Here is a 22281-nt window from a genome sequence, read left to right on the forward strand (position 1 = left end):
CTAGATATTGACGACTATGGTATAGAATTATTAGAAAACTAGACTTTACGACTTTTTGTTACAAGTTATTAATTAAAAAAAACACATATTGTACTTGACGTTTATATATTGTTACAACAACAATTCAGGATTGTGAATATCACAGCTTATATAATATATACTAAAATTAACAGAAATTAATAATTTAGATCACTATTTACAAACAATTAATGTATAAAACAGATTTTTAAAATGTTGGGGCATTAAGATGGAATAGTTTTTCTTCTCTCTTCTTTATCCAATTTAATAATTTACCAACTAAATTAATAGCATTTGTAGTATCGATGAGTGGCTCAAATATTACATACAGTTCAAATCCTTTTGTATCCCAAGCCAGGATAGCTTCATTTGAACTTTTCTCAAATACAAGCTTTAAAGGTCTTGAACTGCAATGCAAATGCTGATGTGCTCTTTTATATAATTCTAGAAGTCTCTCCTTTTCCAATGTATATGGTGCACTTAAACTAGGTTGATAAAATTGGGCTGTAGATTTACATTTATATAAATAATGTCTGAGTTCTGGGAATCCTGCAGTTAAACATGTTTCTTCTTTTGAAGACAAAGAACTATTGATAGCTTCTAGACAACTAGTTCTTCTTAATTTTTCAACAATGGCTTGTTTAGCTTGACTTAATGTATAAAAGACATCTCTTTCCACAGTTAGTAATAATAAACAGGCTTGACAGTCTTCAGATAGATATGAAACATGACAGTACAAGAATCCACTTGAATCAAATCTGGGCAGACAAAGAGGAGTCCAGTTTTCAGAATTCTTCAGACTTTCAGATGCTTGTACCAAATTGAAAATTAAGTGCAAATCAGCTGGATGAAGGCAATATTTCTTCATCCTAACTAGAGTTATTAATTTGTTATTTGCAAGAAGAATTGCAAATACTAAATTCTAGAAAGAAAATAAAATTGTATTGAATTGTTATGTAAATAATAAAATAATTTTACCTTAATTTTGCTGCAAGCTCCAGTTATTGCAGAACTTATTGTGTCTCTTACAGATGCAGCTAAGGGAAGACATTGCACTGCTCCCAATATGAATGACGGTTCCCTTTCAGTAAAATTTAAGAGATGATCTATAAACCTCTCAGCCCCTGAAAGTTGCCTTCTCAAATCATAATTTTGTCTTTGTTCATAAATTTTTAGCAACCTCGTTAGTGTTAAAGTACTTGTGATTTGATTAAATACATAACTGAAAATTTAAATATTTTTATAATAAATAATTGTGTATATTGAGTGTTCATACTTTAACTGTGAAATCAGTTGATTTGTACTTTCTAAGGTTTTGGATACAGTGACCAAAATTAATGGTTTCTTTACTAAAAATACAAAGTTGGTATCACCTGCATGAATACTTCTTATGCAGTCATCATTCGAGGATTGTACAAAACTGACTAAAGTTTGCATTACACCAAATAACCAGGCTAATTTATCCTCATTGCCATATCTAAAACACCATAAATTCTAACTTATAAAATTAACATTCAATGTTAAATTAACATTACCTCGAATATATAGGTTTTCCTGCTAAACTAAGGACAAATACTTGTTTTTTCTTTGATGACCACTCATGGTTGTGCATGAAATCATCTTCATCACTACCACCCTCAATGAAATTGTTAGTGTCCTCAAAATTTTCATTATTGGTTGTGTCCAAATTAGACTCTTCTCGATATTGTGAAATTTCATTTAAATTTTTAATCTCCTCCAAACTTGAACTCATTTGTTCGAAATTTTCACAAGAATCAGTTGTAACCAAAACACTTTCGGGTGCCGCCCCCGGTTCCACTTCCACAGTTGACATCTTATAAATTTGATCAAAATTTGATATCGTAAACACTTCACATATTTAATTAATTAACAATATTAATATCATAACCTCCCATTTTCTGACTGTCAAACTTTCTCAATATCTGGGAACGAGTTCTCGGCTATCTTCATGGCATTAACAATCCACAGAACAAAATAACCATAGATTAATAACCGTAGATTAAATGGCTTCAAATAAGATGCGTGTGAAAACAAATACACAGATAAACATTATCGATGGTTTATTAATATTAAAAATCATCGTTAATTTAGTAATTAATTTCATTATTTTATTTAATATAAAAGTTTGAAAATATTTTTATAGATAATATGTATAGTTTATTTTAGAATTATTGAAAGCTATCGATAAGGATAATTATTTATACAATCAAAATTTCGGGGAATCCCGCATAGAGATGTAGAAACATCGAAATTATAAAAAAATGTTTGTCATCGACGTCCAGAAGATCAAATCATCTGTCTAACTATTTAAGAATATCAATATCTCAACTTATTTTCAGAGATATTTATAAAAAGTACTATTTTTCTTCTAATTAGACTCAGCAAACAATATTCACAGAAATTACCGAATAAACTAGGGCTTCTATTAGGTTATTCATTCTTCTTGAGGTATATCGGCGAAATCACAGCTCGAAGGTTTAGATTATTAGTAGTCTTAGGTGTTGATGGTTCGAAAGTCACCCTTTTAGCATATCTCATGTATGTTCGATAGGATTTAGCTCAGATAACCTCGGGGGAAGTTGTAAGGCCTCAATACTCAATACGTGTTTCGAGCCATTCGGGTACAGTTCCTGAGCGATCCGAAGAAGCATTATCGTCAACAAAAACAAAGTACTCTCCAATAGCAATTTAAAAATTTGGTAGTATATTATTAGCAATATTCTTTGCGTATGTCGGTGCAATTTCATAAAAGTTAATAAAACAATTACTGCTATATATACAACTGTCATTGAATAGTTTTTTTTTTTAAATTTAAATAAATATTTAATCAACATAATTCAATCAAATATTTTAACACTTCATAACACCACTCTACAGGTTTTGGAAAAATAAGAGCAAGGTAATTATATTGAAGTAATTATGATATTATTTGGAAATATTTTAAATAGGTTGATATTCAAGTACTTGTACATAAATGCTAAATATTAAAATTTTCTTTTAGCAATAAATAAAAAAATCGTTGTTATAGTTTTTTCTTAAATTGGAACCAAACTCTAATTTTAAGTTATAAAACTAAAAAATATAAATTTTGTAACCCAACAACAAGTAATAGACTATTTTAGATACTAGCAGTATATATATTCAAAGAATTTAAAAAAGAAACACTGTTGATACAATTAGTTTATTTTAAATATATGTTAGACAACATTTGAATTAGCCAGTCGACTTGATTTATACAAAAATTGTGTATATGAAAATAATGAAAATACTGCATGTATAAGAAGATATAATGGCACTGTTTGGAAACGGGAGTCATGTAGATGATGGACAGACTCTTTGAATCAGTCCAATGGTAAAAAAAATATTATGGGTAGTTGGTTATATTAATTCCATTAAAGTGTCCTCCAACGGTGTTGTTCCTAACTTTGTTAGGTTTTCGTTTAGGTGCAGATGGTTTAGGCATTTGCTTCCATGGTATGTATTGCGTAGGAGTTTCATCAAATGATAAATCGTTGAAGTTGTTCTTCAATATTGAGGCGGAGATTGCTTTGTGTAAAGTATGGGGATAATTATTAGGTACACCTAAAAATGTTGGATTAAAAGAGAACATATTTTTTTCTGAAATTTACCTGGGATTAAGGTGGAAAAATCTAAGGTCTTTCTGGACCTTTTATTAAAAAGTTTCTCTTCTTCCAACCTTTTAATGAATGTACGGCTAACATCAGTTATATTCTTATCGTCCAAAGTTTGCAACTTGTAACAATTGGCAATCACAGTATCTCTGTATCTGCGAATTCTTGTCAGAGGATTCCCTTTGAAAGATGCAACGGTCAATTGCGTCCAGTCTGGTAATATGTCACTTAATTCTTGTAGACACTCAAGCTCGTTGTCACTAATGTCGAAGTGTTCTAAATTGACCAAAGGTGCCAAGTATTTAATGGTTGTGATTCTGTTTCCAGATAAATTTAGTACACGCAGCGTACCCTACAATGTGAAATTGGTTATTATTAAAATGTTTTAAAATCTAGTAACTTTATATGCAATGTTAACCATTGTAAGTGATTTCTAGATTTTAAACGGAACTCTGTAATATTATCTTAAATATGTACTTAAGAAAAACGTAATACGGGAAATATTGGATGTATATATAAGTGACGTACCGAAATCTTGTAAATAGTTCTTGGATCAAAACAGAAACAGTCTTCAGGGTCCAAGTTTTGTTTCTCAATATGTAGTTCTTCAAGTTTTTTTAAATCGTCCAATCCTTCCAAAACATTTATATAATTACGAGATAGGTACAAATTTTTTAGGTTTTTTAAATTTGTCAAATTAGTAATTTTCTCAATGTAGTTTCTTTGCAAATATAAACTTGCCAAGTTTGGCATGTTCTCCAAATTTTCGATACAAGTAATTTTATTACCAAAGAGATAAAGAACTTCCACTTCAGATGACACAATATTATTCTAAAAGAAACATGTTTTATGCTTATATTAAAAGGTAGATATTTTCCTTACGATTTTATATAGGCCCTTCTCTTGCATGTGTAGATGCGTAATCCTTCTAAATTTGGTTGGATATCTTTTTGGCATCTTTTTCTTTGTAGTGGATAAATTATCGGTAAATTTGTATTCCTCAAGCATTTTTCTGACTGTACACTATTTATTTTCCGTCAATTTCGTGTCAAAGATGTTTATTTTGTTACCATGATACCAGAAATATTTGATCAATAATGGTGGATTCCCAATGAATTTGGTAAAGGGATCTTTTACGTGTATTTTATATCTATATGATTTTCTCAATATATTTTGTTAGTTCATTTTCATTCTGTAAGGATATTAATTTATTGGAAGGAAATAAAACTACATGTTTAAAAGCGACTTGTTTATTAACACACAAATTAAACTACCTGTACAAATGAAGGTTCATATACATAGTTATATATAACAATGTGAATTTTACACTGGACCGATTAGTACCTACTTTATTGCGAATTGAAGAGCGGACAAGGGACAGAGCTGACAGATACAACAACACTGCATTTGCGATTGCTGATTCGTGTCATCATTACTAAAAACTATATGATATGAACAGTGCGTTTTTGTGCATGGAAGCATGCTCACTCCGTACATATTTCGGTGCTGCGTGGTCAGTACGATTCTCTTAAAAAATCTTTTTACAAAAATATATTCAAATAGCTCGATGTATGGATAAGTAGAATAAAATTAATTCCAGGCACTTTAATACCACGTAAAACGAAATAATACTGCTAAACATCATTTAATTATGAAAAAGCCAACATAATAATTAAATTATTTAATTAAGTGGTGTTTTCTTTTTTCGAATATTATCAGCTGTAGAAAAATCTGCTTTCAATGAAATCAAAATGTAGTTGTTATTAGCATAACCAATGTTCCATCGATTTGATACAGTAATTGTTTTATATAGACACTTCTTATAAATTAAAATATTATTTATTTAGTTATATTATCGAGCTTAGTCTTATGCTCAATAAATTAAATATTAATACAGAGTTAATATTATAATTTTTATTAGTTATTGCCAATGACTAGCAACATTTTATAGAAACTCTATATTTATATTTTTTATGTTTATAGTACATTAACATTAACATGTTACACCTAAAATGATTACAAGCAACACAAGTGCAATCATAAAATATTCCGAAAGTAAGTATTTTTAAAAGTTTTCTACCTTATCATTGAAATAAATATTTTTATTGGTGCACACATCAGTAATTGTATTTTTTTTAAGAAGACATATAATTTACCATTTAACTAGAAGATAATGAGTTTAGTTTAATTAGAATGAAGAAATGAAATGGAAATAAATAGTAACTTTATAATTCGATATAGTTTTGATTTCATTGATGATGATTGCATTCTAGTTCTGGTAATACCAAGGCCTGTGCAGGTTTGATTTGGATGCCGTAGTGTGAGCATACTTGCAAAAATTCTGTTACCTCCCTCCCATGCGAAGTATACAAAAGAAATGAAAAGATACAAAAGCTCCAATCCTTATCCATAGTTTTTTGACTATCTACAATCCTAACACAAATCCTTAAAAATCCGCTAACTGGTCCTCGTTTGTGGGCCCTCACTTAGCGGACTATACACACAACTATTTTTAATAAGACTTGGTCTAAAGATACGGCGTCAAGAATTATTAACCCCTGTCTTATCGAATACCAGCAGTTTCTCTTGAATGAAGAACTGTTGCTATACGTGACTGAAGTAGGAATTGGTCAAGGCACAATTATCATCGCACATATCCTTAGAAATCATCGTAATAGCTCAAAGTAGTCAGCCTTATGTTTAATCTCTGAAATCACACATTTAAATACGTAAATGTCAGATAGGTAACAGTATAAATGTACACTTCCACTAAAAAAATTAGGCCCCATGTTGGGCGCCATTTTTTACCCAAGTGCGATGATGCTTCATGTCATCGAATAAGCGCAATGTATTGACTTTAAGTTTGTATTGTTTTGTATGTCCAACGTTAATGGATGGAATTATTGGCTTCAAACTTCGCATTCTCCCACATTGTGTCCGATTTCCGAGTGATTGATAAGCTGCAGATGGTAATCCGTATTGATCACTAAATCGGCGACGCATCCTCTTACGCCGTTTTTGTACCTCGTTAGGACAAGGGCTGACACCGGCATTCCGCCCACGTACAACCCTTCCTCCTCATGTACATGTACCGAGTTGGATTTTTCCGTAATTTCGACCGATTGTCTTGTTATAGCTGGACCGTTGTCCACCACCAAAAGCCCAGATGATCCATCTCTGAAATTAAAGAAATGTTAAAGTTTAAAATGTGCATTAAATTCGATTAAATGAATCGTCTAGTTGATGCCTACCTTACTGCTTTAACTCGATGCCATAAGCCATCATGGACTGTCGTTGAGTTGTAAACCACCTTGATTTCTTCATCCGAGTCTCTGACGCTGTACCTTAGCACTAACGCACCCTTTTCTAGACCCAAGGATAAATAGCTGCCCGTTGTCGAAGCCCAGAGAAGGAGTCCAGACTCCGAGGATAATTTGAATCGTACGTTCACGTCCAAAGGATCGGTTGATATAGTGTCCAGCGTGACTGCGTCGTTCAAATGCAAGTAACTGTTGGTGCCGTGGAATGCTGGAGGTCCACGGGAACATAGGTGATCTCTGTACCCTGGTTTGCATCTGTTAAAAAAAATATTAGTTTAATTTTTTTTTGAACAAAACATTTTGTTTAATTTAAGTGTTTTTTAGTAAAAAATATGCGTATAAAAAATCAATATTTAATTATTGTTGAATAAATGTATTAAATCGGCGCTTACTGTAATTTTGACTACCCGAATTACCAAGCACCCAAACATGTATTACACCAACAGCACTTTGTTATTATGTTTAACCCTCTAATAAGTGAGGCGAGCCGCAAATTCATCAACTTGCATACATCACGGACTAAACACCCTGAGCTATTAACACCGTCGATGAGAACAATATACTGACTAGGGCAGCCAGACAAATTAATTAAATACTTTACCTGCAGGTGAAATAGTCCAATTGGGGAACGCATTCGCCGTCTTCACCACAAGGTCTGGCCACACAGGGATGCGGACAATTGTCGACGTTTGCGCCGCCTAACGCTTCCGCCAAAATTGCCACTAGACGTCCATTGATTTGGACTTTTTGCACGCATCCGACGAATGCCGTTCTTACTCTTACCTAAAGATTTAATTTATTAACATTAATAATTCCTTTTTCTAATATTTCAAAAATGAACGAACAATTGATTGTATATGAGAGAAAGAAAAAATTCAATGTGTCTCATTTTTAATGAAAACTTAATTATAATTAGAAGTTACATCAAAGCTTCGTGTAGACGTTTGGAATCACTGCAAGTGATCCGAAGAAGGTTGCATGAAGATATTTCCTTTTTTTAATTTTAATTAATTTTGTTTTATTAATTTCCGAAGGAAATTGGTGAATTTATGCAGAAGATTATATTGTTTATTAAAACTGCAATATTGGTAAACTTATGTACAAAAGACGCTCAGTGTAATTATTAAAATCGATTTATAAATAAAAAAAGTATCAGGTTATTTTCATCTTAAATGAGCCAGCCACATTATGTGATACCATAAAATAGATAATTAAGGTGTACAAAAGTCTAAAAAAATTAATTTCAGTTAGTATATCATATATTTCAAAAATAGAACTATTACAATGTGTAAATACTGAACTGGGATGTTTCCAAACCATAACAGAATGAGCTTATCAAGGAACTGAAGTGCAGTTAAATCTCATTTCCCCAAGAGAATTATACTCCGTTTAAACGATTACTTATAAAACATCTTGTCATGGAAATTAATTAAAATAACTTATTTCTGATAACTTAAATGGATACAAACAACAAGCTTTACACAGAAGACCAACTTCTGGAGTTTTATTCAAACTTTTTCTTAAGGCAGATAATTTTCAACAGTATTAAAAACTTTGGTGCTTTCCTGCCTGTCATTACCGTACAAAATATGCAAGAACGTCAACAAAATAGTTTGCTATTGAGTCAACTTTTTAATTAAATATGTATTTTTACAACGAACTATAATATTCCTCCTTACTGAGTACAAAAAAAAAAATAATAATTATTATTTATCCAATTATTGCACAGCACGAAAACGGTACAAGTAAAACAGGCAATTTTTTACGAATATATTTACCCAACTGATGCAGAAACGGAGAGTGCGTATATTAAAACGAATTGTTGGATAATTTAACGATAATTTAAGCGAGATTAGATTATATATTTTTTTGAGCGGAAGTAATCTTTGAATACCTGAGGCGAGACGATGCCGAAGTTGGGGACGCCTCCTAAATACAAATTTTGGGGTAGGGAAAGTTGGGTAAAGGCTCCAGGCGACAGAACTTCCACAGGGAGATGATTGTCCACCGATAAAATAGCCAGCCGACCCGTTCGTGATATCCTCACCTGAAACAAACGCCAAAAATTAATTAAATATGAGCATGGATTATTTGAAAATTTAATTAAATTTTACACGCACGATTGAGTCAAAGATTACATGTACAAACTTCGAAAATTAAAAATGAGAAAATATTTTATTCAGAGGGCAATTTTTAGCAAAATAGAATATACAAAAAACCATTGATTCGATTGTGTTTAATTTTAATGGAATTTATCCGATAACGTTCGGTGAATCTGCAGAAAACAAATTTATTATTTATTAATAATAAATTTGGTTACACGTGCACTGTAAATAACGTGAGGTAGGAAAATTAAAAAACATCACGACAGAAATTGCATTTTTAATTAAATTTAAATTAGAGTAATTTAATGAAAATAAATCCGCACACAAAAGCAGTAAAAGCGACTTACGGCCGTGATGAGAGTTTCTCTTTTTCATTTTGCACAACCTACCGTAAACACTCATATTTGCTTAAATGTTGCTTTGTTAATTAATTCTGTTTAGAATATTCTGATTCGAACTTTGACTTATTTAACTACTTTGAAACAATATTGTAAGTAATTTCACTTCTAATTACCTCTAGAATCGATAAACAGCCATCTAGACGCGGATTACAATTATTTAGACAAGTTATTCAACAGCAAAAGGCCTCGGGTAAATTTCGTCCTTTTTGTTATTTTATCGTAATTCTTTGACATGCTTTTAGTGAGGTTCGGAATTAGGTTGGGACGTGTTTTGCTTAATTACAGAGTTAAACTCTAGTGCTTTACGCAATTCAATTCTCCAATTATTGATTTATATTAAGGTGGCGGAGGGTAATAAAGCCTTGCTGGGGCCGATTTGAAATGAAATGATAAATATCTTACTGAATCAGTTGTTTTAATAGTATAATCATTCTTAAGGTTAAATTAAATTCTGTTATTATAATATATGAACGAAAAATGGCCGAATATAGGGTATACCGTTAACAAAAAAATGACTTTTTTAAAAACCTCGCTTGTTGGTCTTATTATATTATAGTAATACTACTATTTAAACATAATTAAATCATCAAACAAGTTGAACGTTTGACACTTGGCATCTAGAATCATACAAATGTAGCAAATTTAAAATTCTAAAAAAACATGAATTGCGTTGTTTAATGGCCATCAGGAGAGTCATTAGAATCTTCATCAGACAAAACGACGCATGCTTGGTTCTACAGTTTGCAATATTTAATACTTCTTTTTTGTGGCGTTGGATTTCGTCTTTTTTGTGGTTGATTTTTTCTTATTTTTTTTCTTTTCATTATTATTTTTGTCACGTCTTTCCTGACTGGAGTTTCTTCATAATTAATTCTGTTTCTTCTAATTGATCACATTTTTTCAGTGGATGGACATAAATTGATGAAATGCAATTCTGTTGTTGAGTGAGGTTGTCAGAACTAGAGTCAGTCTACATTATTTTGTAAAAATTTCTAGAAGTTTGATTGAGGTCTGTACAAATTACTATAGCAAATGTTGATGTTAATACATTATAAAAAAACTTTGACTTGAGGAGTAGGTGAGTGATAGGGAATATAATTAATATAGGAACACTTTAATCATCGCCATCCAACTGTATTAGAAAAATAAATAATAAACATTTGGAACACGATATGCTTTTGAATCTCTTGAAAAATATCGTCATGATTTTTAAATTTCTTGCCTCGAATCTTCCATTTCCCATAAATTTTCACGGGGTTTATGTGGGATGATTAAGCTGGCCATTCTAAAATAATTTTGCTGTTCCACAACCATTCATTTACCATTTGTGCAGCATGTTTTGACTCGATATCGTGTTGGAAAAGAAATTAATTGTAGAAAAACTCAAAGACGGATTTTTTATCGATTCGATATTTGATGTGACTCACCTCATTTGAGATTTACAACTCTGCCACGAATTGAAAACAGTTGATAGAATAAATTTTGAAACAAATAATTTGCGAAGGACATCAATTTGCTTTACACCACATTTATAAAGATCAATCGTACAAATTTTAATGTCTCTTGAAAAATTATCTATTTGGTTTTACAAACAGAAATAAATTTTTAGTACTGTTAAACAATATTATAAGATCAATAAATTTTTGACGTTTTAAGAATCTCCATCAAAAAGGTCTACTGAAGAAAAAAAAGGGTTTTATTCAGCATAGATTATTTTTTACCCTTTGTATAGTTTTCGGTACCGAATATAGTAAAAATAAAATAATTATAAAACGTCTAAACATTTCTGTATAATAAAAGTCGCTTCTATTATGTTCAATAATGTACATGTCGACTTTTATTATCGGTGACAGTTACTTGACTATTCTTATTAAGCCTAGAGAGAAGCAGATTCGGAAAAAAAATATTTTTCAAAAGTCTTTTTTAGAAATCAATATAAATTAGTTATAAAAGATCTTTTGTCACTAATTCAAAAGTTAACTAAGATACAGGTGGTTGAAATTAAAATTTTAGTCTTGATAATATTAAATAACCATTACTTATTTTTACCTTTTTGAACAAAATTTGTTGTAGATTAATGGAAATACTTCTTGCGACACCTAAAGTTGAAACCGTTGCATTGCATTGAGTGATCGTTTTCGAAATATTTACCTTTAAAATATTCTATTTGGTATTTTAAATACTTTCTATGCAACTATTAATTTTCTGACATGCAGTGACGTTAGTTAATCAGCGTTGTCAGAATGACAAGCAGTGACGTGGCCATCCAAGTTTGTCAGAACACTAACAGTTGCCTAGCAAATTTCTTGTAAAAAAATCCAATTGTTGAAGATTTTTGATTAATGTAATTAATTTTTATTAATTCTATTTAATAAAATTTAAAATAAAAAACTTACCTTGTGCCACTCGCCCAAAGACACCCTGTATCGACTCCGTGCAACAGTCGAGCCGGTACCAAGATCGTAAGCGAACTCCACAAATCCATCATTCAGATACAGACCCATGAAATCACCCATACCATCCAGTCGGTGTCCGTTGTACATCATCAATCCATCGGGGGCGGTCGGCTTGAAGATGATCTCCAGGTCGAGCCAGGTGAGAGCGGCATCCGATAGGCCGCGGTACCTCAAGTGGCTGGACCCGTTGAACGAAGGCACCTGCAGATCGACCCGTATCTCGCACAGATCGCCGGAGAAACCCAATGGACAGAGACAGACCGCCGACGTTTCGCTGGTCAGGCATTTTCCACCGTGCTGACACGGTACTCGGCTGCATCGATCCGCAGTACACTCCTCTGCAAACAATAACCGCTTTATGAATTTTTGAATATGTACTCTAAATGTGTAATTTTGTAATTAACATCTATAAAATATTCATTATTAGAATCCATAAAATCAATAAGCATGTAAATAAAATGTGGTCTGATTATTCGTTCCAGTTGAACCGAGGTGAAGGCTCATTCTCAAGCCTATTTCAGTTGACCGAGTTTTGGTGAACGATAAAACCCGTGTGAATTGACATTTTAATTGAATTTTACACTCCAGAATTTATCTTAGGTTTTCAAAAAAATTAGACAATGGCTGAAGAATTTGTTCTATTCGTTATTATTGATGTTCGTGTATATATAGTGTGGCAGCCATTTTTTAAATGAAATTCAGTAATAATAATTATAACAATATATAAATCAATCTTAGTTTTAAATTTTAAATAAACCTTATATACTTCATAATTAGTAGTGTTAACTATGGTAAAACTAGATAATTTTAAGTGGAATATAAATAAAATAATTGAGAAGTGTACTATTTTCTAAGCAAACAGAAGAATGATTAAAGGAGAACCCCAATAAACAAACATCAAAAGCGTGTGACTGCACAAAGTAAAAGAACATTTATATGACTTGCCCTTTGCATTCAATTCCAAAATTAAAATTAAATAATGTGTACTTTCAATTTGTTAGCTTTTAATTTCATCTTTGATCATGTCGTGCCTTTAAGAAAAAGAGCAATATTAATTTACAAGTTTGAATGAGTGCAAGGTTTCTAAAAGTTGTCAATTAATATTTTGCGTGGCAAATATGAAATACGAAAATGTACGTGTGCAGATTTTGTGCAGTGCAAACTCAGATAATCATTTCCGAATGTTTTTGTGTTTAATACGTCAAAATTTATACCGTTGAGTGTTATAGTTTTGTTTGAATTTTTCGAGTTATTCGCTATTTTAATGAAACAACCGAAACGAAATGTGGAACAGGCAGCGCAAAACAGGAACTGTCACAACTGCACATAACTTGTAAAACCAAGCAGGTTTGTGATCGCGGTTGAGTTTAAAGCTGATTAAAAGTCTAGCCGTAATATATCACACTCGCGCCGTGTTTGAGGGAACATACTAAGCTTGCATCAAACAACATGTTTTTATATGCTTTTCAGTACTTGTGGAGTTATTATTAAAGTAAATTAAACGTAATTTTGTTTTTAGAGTGGAGTTTTTATTGTAAAGATCGTCTCGGAAGAATAATTTGTGTTTTTAATGTGTCACATCATTTATTATTTTATTCGTATTATATATGTTGACAGAATATAATTATGATTTTACTTTTTATTAACATAAGACTAATTTCATGTTTTTATATGAGGGTTTAATTTGAGTTTAATAAGTGAAGTTATCGACTTTTATAGTTTTCAGTGTTTAACGTATTAGGTCTATTTTATTTTAAGAGGAAGAATAAATAAAAATAAATTAAATAAAAAATATGGCAAATATTCTAAGGATAAAAAATTAAATATCTTAAATTCAGATGTAGCTAATAAATTAGCGGTGTTAACTCCTATAGCAGTTATTTTATAAACTTAATCTAACTAATAGTATTTTTTCTATTTTTATTTCACAAGCAGTTTTTAAGATATGTCTGATGACCTCTATAATTTGGCCACTTTGTACATTTTAATATTGAATTAGTTAATACATAAAGTGGGGATCAAAATGCACAAAATGTAAAATTAAATATTTATTTCATAATGGCATTCATTTGAAATTTTGTCCAGGCAGATAAAAATATATATTTTCATATTTCATGTTTTTTTCCTACATCTTAAAAACGACGAAGATATTATTTTAAACACACATATTAGTCTGATTTGATTCGCTAAAGAAATAGTACATAATATATTTACTACTATGGTACTATTTAACAATACTCTTAATAGTAAGAATTTATTTTTACTAAAATTTACATTATTTTATTGAATAACTCACTTTCAGTGACAAGAAAGAAATTTTGTATTTTAGAAAAGAGGGAAATAATAATAAACATGAAATATGGAGATCTAAATATTGCTCACATTATTAAAAACTGATGTACCCAAAAAATGGTTTATAATGTTAACAAACATAAACAACATAATCAATTGAAAATATAATAAGAAAACGTCCTAATAAAAAACGACTTCTTTTATAGACAGACAAATCAGAAGAATCAGAAAAACAGGTTCTTTAGGCAAATAAAAATGAATTAATTAAGTCATACAATATCAGTGTGTCTAATAGAACAGTCAGTCGTCAACTGAATGCAAGGATGTATTTGAATAACACTAATAGTATCAGATAAGAATATTGGAACAAAACTAAAGTTTGCACAAAAATATATTATTAACTAATTTTGGCGAAGATTATTTTGGTGTGGTGAACCCAAGTTCTATAGAATAGGATTAGATGGTAAACAATATCATCCTCCAAATAAAAGTTTCGATCCTAGATACACTTAAAAACTTTGAAACACTATGAGGGAAACAGTTTGGGTTCCTTTTCTTCACACGATATAGAACCATTACAGAAAATTATTGGTAAAATGAACAGTTTCATGTATAGAGATGTATCAATTATTATGCATGATATTGATCCGAAGCATGTGTCCAAAGTTGTTCAAAATTGGTTAAAAGATCATGTTGAAGTTCTCAATTGGCCAGCGTAAAGTTCGGATCTAAATCCCATTGTAAACATAGGGAACGGTATGAAGTCTCAATTAAAACTTCATAAACCATCAAATTAAGATGAATTATGGTTATTAATTGAAGAGTCGTTGAATTTAATTTTAACCGAACATTGTTGATAATTCATTGAATGTCTCGTTGTTTACAGTCGATTATAATGAACACAGGATATCCAAAAAAATATTAACAATTTTAAGGTTATGTATAAAATATTTTATAAATATATATTTTTTAAATGTGTGTCATTTCTATGATCGGTCACATTGCATATTTATTTCGTTTAAGATTTAATTTAAGTATATTGATTTAAGAAAAAACCGAATAATGTATTTATAATTGTATATTAAAAAAATATAAAATATTTATTGGCATTTAACAAGAGGTGTGCATTTCCTAATTAACAATAAATAATAAATGTGAACTATTTCTCTGGCCATCAATCATGAAATAAAGTATTCTAATATAATTTAAAACTATTTGTTATGTTTAAACTGTTACCAAAAGTCTTTCAATATGAAACTATGTTTAATACACAACAAATCAAATATTTCAATACACTGAAAATTCAAATACCGTAAAACGTATTCAGTTATTCGAATTATTTTCTAGAAGAACTCGATTTTAATATTTGAATAGTTATAAAGGTTTTATGCTTTTACGGGGAAGTTTTGAGTGGCAAAGGAAACTTTGTCTCGTCAGATGGCCTTATTTATTTTTGTGAAGTTTTAATCAAATCTAGTTGAAACAACTTATTACGTTTTTGCAATATTTTATAATATGATTTCTTGTTTTGTCTAAGATGTCCACGTATGTATATTTTTTTCATTAGTTTCCGATACTCATTACACATAATAAAATACAATATACATCCTTCCGATTTGGTCGAACTCAACAAATACTAACTTTATTTTGAGTCCCATATTATTAGGTGATGTGGGTAACCGACAAAAATTTAACTTTTACTGTTGGTCAGAATTTTTACAATATTTTTAATATAAAAATATGTTTAAAACATGAAGTACAACTTACCAATTCCATATCCTTTGGTGGTCTCTCCCTTGGGCTCGAGTGCAAATTTGTACGGATGATCATTGACTTCCAGATGCCTGATACATCCTTTCAATCCCTTTGAAACGGGTAGTTTTTCACCCAATCCCGTTGTATTGCCGGGGCCGCCGATGAACAGGGGTTCCCTAAATGTTATTCTGGAGAAAAGTCCTTTACTTCGTCCCTGCACGTGTTTGCCGGAATTTAATTGGAGCCACGCGTCCCATCGATGTCTGTACAGTGTTATGTGGTTCCACTGGTTCAATAAAACCGTTTCTTCGGATCGGACCACTCCGACGCCGGAACCACAGTCAAATCTGTAAAGAAAACAGGCGATGAATGTCTATGTGTTACGTTCAGTAATCATAAGAAATGGTGTATTAGTGTTCAAATAAATAAAATAACATTTACAACTGCTTTCAAATGGGTCACTCTGAACGTCCTTAGCGATAAGGACTTTTATAAAAATATTAAAATAAAATTCATTGAAAATAAGGAAAACCCGAAACGTTTTGTGATTTTAAAAATGAAGTCTTAGAATGTGTGTTGTCTCACTTTTCATTTTTATTATACACGTATATAAAAATTAAATTTTATATTTATATTATTTTATATATAGTGGTGGAAAAAAGTGCGGAATATTTATTTACTTGTTACAAATGTAACTTAATGTTTTCTCTATTCTGTTGGAAATCTGAACAAATCTAATTTACTAAGATCGATTCATTGATTGCCACTGCTCCTGTATGGTTTGAAGAAGTTCTTGTTTGCTTTTGGTGTTTTTTTGTTCGGGTGCGATGGTCTAATACTTCCCAAAGGTTCTCAATAGAATTTAGACCGAAGCGGCTATTCAAGCATAGTTAAGTTTTTCATTAGAAACCACTCTTTAATAATTTTAGACCTGTGTCTGGGATCGTTGTCTTGTTGAAATATCCAACGAAGTGGCATTTGTTCCTTGACAAATGGAAACATGGTGTTTTCTAGTATGTTCCTGCAATGAAAACCATCCATTTTAGCTCCCACTTGAATAAAAGGTCCAACTTTGGATCGAAAAAGGCATTCCAAACCATAATATTCCTGCCACCATGTTTAACTGTATGAATTTGATGTTTAAAATGGTATTGTTGCTCCATTGGTCGCCTTACAAATGTTCTACCATCCGATACGAACAAATTTAATTTACTTTTGTGACTCTGAAGAACAGTGTTCCATTTTTCCTGACCATGAGTCCATGACAAGTGCGATTTTGCAAATGCCAGACGGGACACTATGTTTTACTATAATATCAGTGGTTTTTAACCTCAATTCGGCTATGTAGTCCTGCATCAATAAGGCAATTTCTCACTGCTCTGCTACTAACATCCAGATTAAATGTGACGAAATTTCCTCCGTGATTTGTCTTGATACACGAAACAAGCAAACAAGCATGGAGAAGATTTCGCTATTGGTTCCATTTATATGATTCAATGCATTATGAACAGATTTATTTATTGGAATATTCTCAAACAGCTTATATTAAACACATATTGTATGCATTTCAACAGGATAATAGACCGAAATATATCTCTAAGCTGGTAAAGTACATTTCGAACAAGAAAATAATCCAGTTTTGAATCTCAATCTCCAATACTTAATCTTTTAGAAAACTTATAGGAAATTATTGTCAGGAAAATTGGGAATAAGAACCCAATAAGAATGAACTATTTACGAATTTAGAGGAAAATTGTACCTAGTACTTAACCGTGATCTTATTAATAAACTATTAGAACCAGTGCCACTCAGATGTCATGATATAATTGATAGCAGATGGCTATTTTACAAAAAAATAATAAGATTGAGTTTTTTTTTGAATACTGATTATTGTTAAAAATATATGATATTTTTATCTGTCTATCTACTTTTCACTGGCAATAATCTTTGCTTGTTAACTTATTTTTTTTTAATCCAAAAATGGTGTAAACAAATTAATTATTTAAAATTATTTATCTACTTTTGAGCAACACTAAATATGTGACTGTGATTATCATAAAATTAGAATAATCCATAAACTAGATTTTTTTTTTAAATTAAAGCAACAATACGCAAAAGGAGGATAAGCAATAATTAGAAAACAGGAATTTTATTTTCATTCAAATGTGTTTACAGAGTTTACAATTATTTTTCTCTAATAATTGAGTTCATAATTAAATTCTCAACATGCAGATTTGTGGAGTAGTAAGCTACGAGCGTGGCCAGAGATCGACAATAAATTGTTGTAGCAGCATATATGGATTTATTTGACAATTGGCTTTTGTCATCGGAGTTTAAACATTCAATTTGCATATACAATCAAGTTGTTTGTCTCATTTTAAACGTACGATATAATAGATTGAAATATCCATAAAACAGTTTTTCCGGTATTTCAATCTCCAAAAGCAGACGTGATGGAACAATGTGGTCAAAAAAATGTAAATTTAGTTGCGCAACATGTTTTTCGGTATTTATATTAATCGTCATCGCAAGAAGAACATTTGCATTTTAGTTCAATTAAAACTTCCTTAGCTCTAAAATAATTCGGCAAAATGTCTTCGCACAGAAGGTAAAAACATGCCGTATAATAAATTCTTATTTTATTTTATCGTCTCAAGCAACGTTCGAGTTATGCAATTAATTTTAAACGTTTCTTGCCATAAAGGTCTCCTTCGTAATCGTGTAATCACGTTGGGTAATAGTGTAATAGTGAAATATTGCCTTTAATAAAATGTTACTATCGTACTACCAGACACATATTTTAGGTACCATTTTATAATTAAAGGGTCGCGTCTAGATAGATAACAGGAAAAATGTCTCAGGTCAGTTTTATATCTAACATTACGATACAGTTTGGTAAAAGATATATTAGCCCACTTTTAATTGTCTAAAACTGCTTGCATAACACATTCACTTCGTTACGTAAGTTTAACTTTAAAGAACGTGACCGTTTTCAAAAAAAGCTACGCATTTAGACCAAAAATTCTAGCGGTGGTTAGTGAAACACGAATTTTCGTTTTGCAAAATCCATATTTCATTAAACATACGATATTACACATGCAGACCTAGTTTTGCAAAACTTCCACGATATGATTCATTGTGCGGTTTTGAAATTAATATTCAAACAAGCATTTTCATTTCGACGCTGTGTTTTTGTTCTTAGTTGAAAATACAATAATAATTACACCGGCTATTTTTCCATTTTCGGTAAAAGCATTTCCATGTTGTTTTTAACGGCGTTATCCGAAACGACAATTTTGTTTGCATAAAGTATTTATGATGTTCCATGATTTACATCACTGTCAATTATATTAATCTCGAAATGTGGTTAATTATTTTTAACAGTTTTATGGTCAAACGCATACTATTAACGACGTAGGTCTATGTTGAAAAAGTTTTTGAATACTCTCGCACAATACATACATTTTACTCATGTATACAAACACGTGAATTTGGATATCCATTATTTATTAACTTAGCATTTTTTATTTGAGTACGTAAATTATATTCAATTATTTTTCCACAATTTAAAATGGACGAGGATTTTTTATATTGTAATCAAAAAGTTTTTATAATTATGTAAAAAATAATTAATTTTTTTATAGGTTCATCTCATTTATACTTAAAAACAAGAAAAAATTATAATCATTAACTTTTCGTATTTATTTATTTTTAATTTCTGGGTATAATATAATTTCTATACTTTAAATATTTTTGAAAAACGGTAAAACTATTTAAGAAATAACTCTCAAATTGTTAAATAATATGTGCAATTTTTTTATTTGAAATGGAAACCCTCTTTGAATATTTTTAAAATATCGAAAAGGTTTCTAAAAATATATATTTGGTGATATATTAATTTGTCTAGTAAACTAAAGCGGATGCCAGAAAATAACACTAAATTTAAAATTATACATTTTGTAAGATAGGATTCAAAATTTGTCCAGTAAGCATATAAAACATATTTCAATACTCTAACCTTTTTTTGCATTTTTGTAATACATCTTAAAAACGACGGATACATTATTATATTATAAATTGAATATATTTACGTCTTGTGAGATTATTTCAAAATCCTTCTAATAGTAGAATTTATTTTTAGTAGGATTGACATTACCTTCTTGAACAACTCACTTTCAGTAGGAAGAAAGAAATATTACGATCCAGAGAAGGGGGAAACAGTAATAAAAATGAAATCGAAGCCTAAATATTGCTGACATCGTTAAAAGCTCAAGATGCTCTCGAAAATGGTTACAATATTATTAATAAACACTCAATTGAATGTACACTAATAAAACGTCTTAACAAAAAACTCCTTTATATATACAGACAAATTAGAAGAATTAGTGAACGAAATCCTTTCTTGTGTAGTAGACAAATAAAAAATGTAGAGTAGGGCATCATCTGAATGAAAAAATAATGTGTATAGAATCACGTGGTTCGTCGTTTTCCAAATAAAACTTAGATATACTATAAAAACTTTTAAACACTGGGGAGAAAACGTCATGTTGAAGTTTTCGTTTGGCCAGCGTAAAGTCTGGATCTAAATCTAATTGAAAACTTATGGAACGAAATTGAGTGTGGATTAAAACACTAAAAGCCATCAAATTTAGATTAGTGGTTACTAATGAAGATTTGTGGAATTTAATATCTAACGACCGTTGCCAATATCTCCTTTACTCTATACCTCACTGTTTACAAGGGATTATGACAATCAATGGGTATCCTAATTTAAATACCGGATAATGATATTTTTGGTAAATCTCAAGATATTTTATGTTGTTGTCTATGAAGCATACATAAATCAGTATTTTTCTTAGGTAGAAATATCCTTATATCTTAGAGATAATTATGTATTTTTCACATTTTGAAAACGTGTAAAGAAATATAAAAAAAAACTTTTTCAAAATATGTCAAAAGTAAGTGAGCACTCATAAAAAATTTGGGACACTCTGTACATATATAATGGAATAGTCAAATGAATATTTAAAAAATCCGAAACACGTCAGTTTCGGATTTTTGACATTCTCGTAAAAATTTATCCCTACATTTAACTCTTAAATTTTTAAATGAGAAATGGAGACTTCTCTATTAATTAATATTACTGGTTTAAAATTTATGGCTAAATTTATCAATAAAATTTGAATAAAATCATAATTCACCCGAAAACAATAACTAATAATATCTAATTACCGAGGACCAAACTTATAATTTGATTATGATTTTATTTTTTTTTTTGAATAAAATTTAAAGCAGTTTTGAAGAGAAACAATATATGAAAAATCCCTACTTAATATATAAAAATTTGGGGGTTTAAAGTAACCATGGAGTTTCTTTGTACTAAGATGCCATCTCATAACCTTTATATGATTAATAATACTTCGATAAAATAATAATAAAACAGTTGATTTCACAGTCCTGTTTAATAAATGTTTTGTAACCGTAACGTATGAAAATTATTTCTTTCATCAATATCGAATTACCCAAAGCCTGTCTTTAGAAAATTTTGAATTAAATTAAAATAAGTATATGAGCCATTCTGCCATATTGCGTATTTTTATTAAATCTCACATGTCTCATAAGATTCAGGCACCTTCAAATATGAAGATTAAATTTAATAAATTTTGTCATTTTACCTCACACTTTTCGTTATGAAATTGAACGGATAAAAATATGTTTCTACTTAAGCTTCATTGTAATATCTTCTCATCCAATTTTTAAATTTTCAAATTTTTGATAATTTTCATAAACATATTTTAATTTTCCGGTAATATTGGATCCAAAGAGGGGTTTACTAATATAAAAAGTACGAAACGCATTGAAACATACGTCACGTAACAAAATAAACGTAATATCTTCCTACACAAAGAGTCAATGTAACCCTCTTCACAGTGAAGGTTTTGTATATTCCACAACTGTACTATTTTATATAAGCATTACCTTCCATCAATTTTGTCTTTTAAATGACTGACATGAAACATAAAATTTTCCTAAAATATTCCTGATATGAGAAAATAGACATTGTACATTATTTATTCGATTTATTCGTCTAATATTTCATTAAACTTTAAGTTTCCATTTGTAAAATTTATTATTTTTACGATTTTCTAGTCTTCCCGATGTGAGTTATCACTCGAGATAAATAACTATTTCATGCTCTAATAGTAAATAGAGGAGCTTCACAGTTAATTAGATACTTCAAAGTTCAAGTTTCGAAATGGTGTGGATGTTGGTGGTAAAAT

The 22281-nt window shown here is 30.3% G+C and overlaps 3 protein-coding genes across 3 annotated transcripts in view; all 3 read right to left on the reverse strand.

Annotated features, from left to right (window-relative positions):
• Positions 1–88: 88 nt before the first annotated feature.
• LOC109595804 (vacuolar fusion protein MON1 homolog A) lies at positions 89–1964 on the reverse strand. Its single transcript, XM_020011228.2, has 4 exons — positions 1554–1964; positions 1295–1495; positions 997–1240; positions 89–940 (listed from the first exon to the last, which is right to left on the reverse strand). Exons 1-4 carry the CDS (start codon positions 1850–1852, stop codon positions 227–229), a joined length of 1458 nt encoding a protein of 485 aa, XP_019866787.1. The 5' UTR covers positions 1853–1964; the 3' UTR covers positions 89–226.
• A 1237-nt stretch (positions 1965–3201) lies between these two features.
• Positions 3202–4711, reverse strand: LOC109595815 (protein phosphatase 1 regulatory subunit 42-like). The gene is made up of 4 exons (XM_020011239.2): positions 4554–4711; positions 4200–4502; positions 3669–4023; positions 3202–3621 (listed from the first exon to the last, which is right to left on the reverse strand). Exons 1-4 carry the CDS (start codon positions 4677–4679, stop codon positions 3404–3406), a joined length of 1002 nt encoding a protein of 333 aa, XP_019866798.2. The 5' UTR covers positions 4680–4711; the 3' UTR covers positions 3202–3403.
• A 194-nt stretch (positions 4712–4905) lies between these two features.
• The window catches only part of LOC109595835 (pikachurin), a 104472-nt gene continuing 87096 nt past the window's right edge, over positions 4906–22281 (reverse strand). Inside the window, exons 5-10 of the mRNA XM_020011260.2 lie at positions 16013–16347; positions 11894–12291; positions 8886–9038; positions 7593–7774; positions 6923–7246; positions 4906–6848 (exon numbers count right to left, since the gene is read on the reverse strand). Coding sequence (XP_019866819.1) covers positions 6581–6848; positions 6923–7246; positions 7593–7774; positions 8886–9038; positions 11894–12291; positions 16013–16347 — 1660 coding nt within the window. The 3' untranslated portion in view covers positions 4906–6580. The remainder of the gene's footprint in view (positions 6849–6922; positions 7247–7592; positions 7775–8885; positions 9039–11893; positions 12292–16012; positions 16348–22281) is intronic.

This window comes from Aethina tumida, chromosome 1, assembly GCF_024364675.1.
Source record: "Aethina tumida isolate Nest 87 chromosome 1, icAetTumi1.1, whole genome shotgun sequence".
In the NCBI taxonomy this organism is placed as follows: domain Eukaryota; kingdom Metazoa; phylum Arthropoda; class Insecta; order Coleoptera; family Nitidulidae; genus Aethina; species Aethina tumida.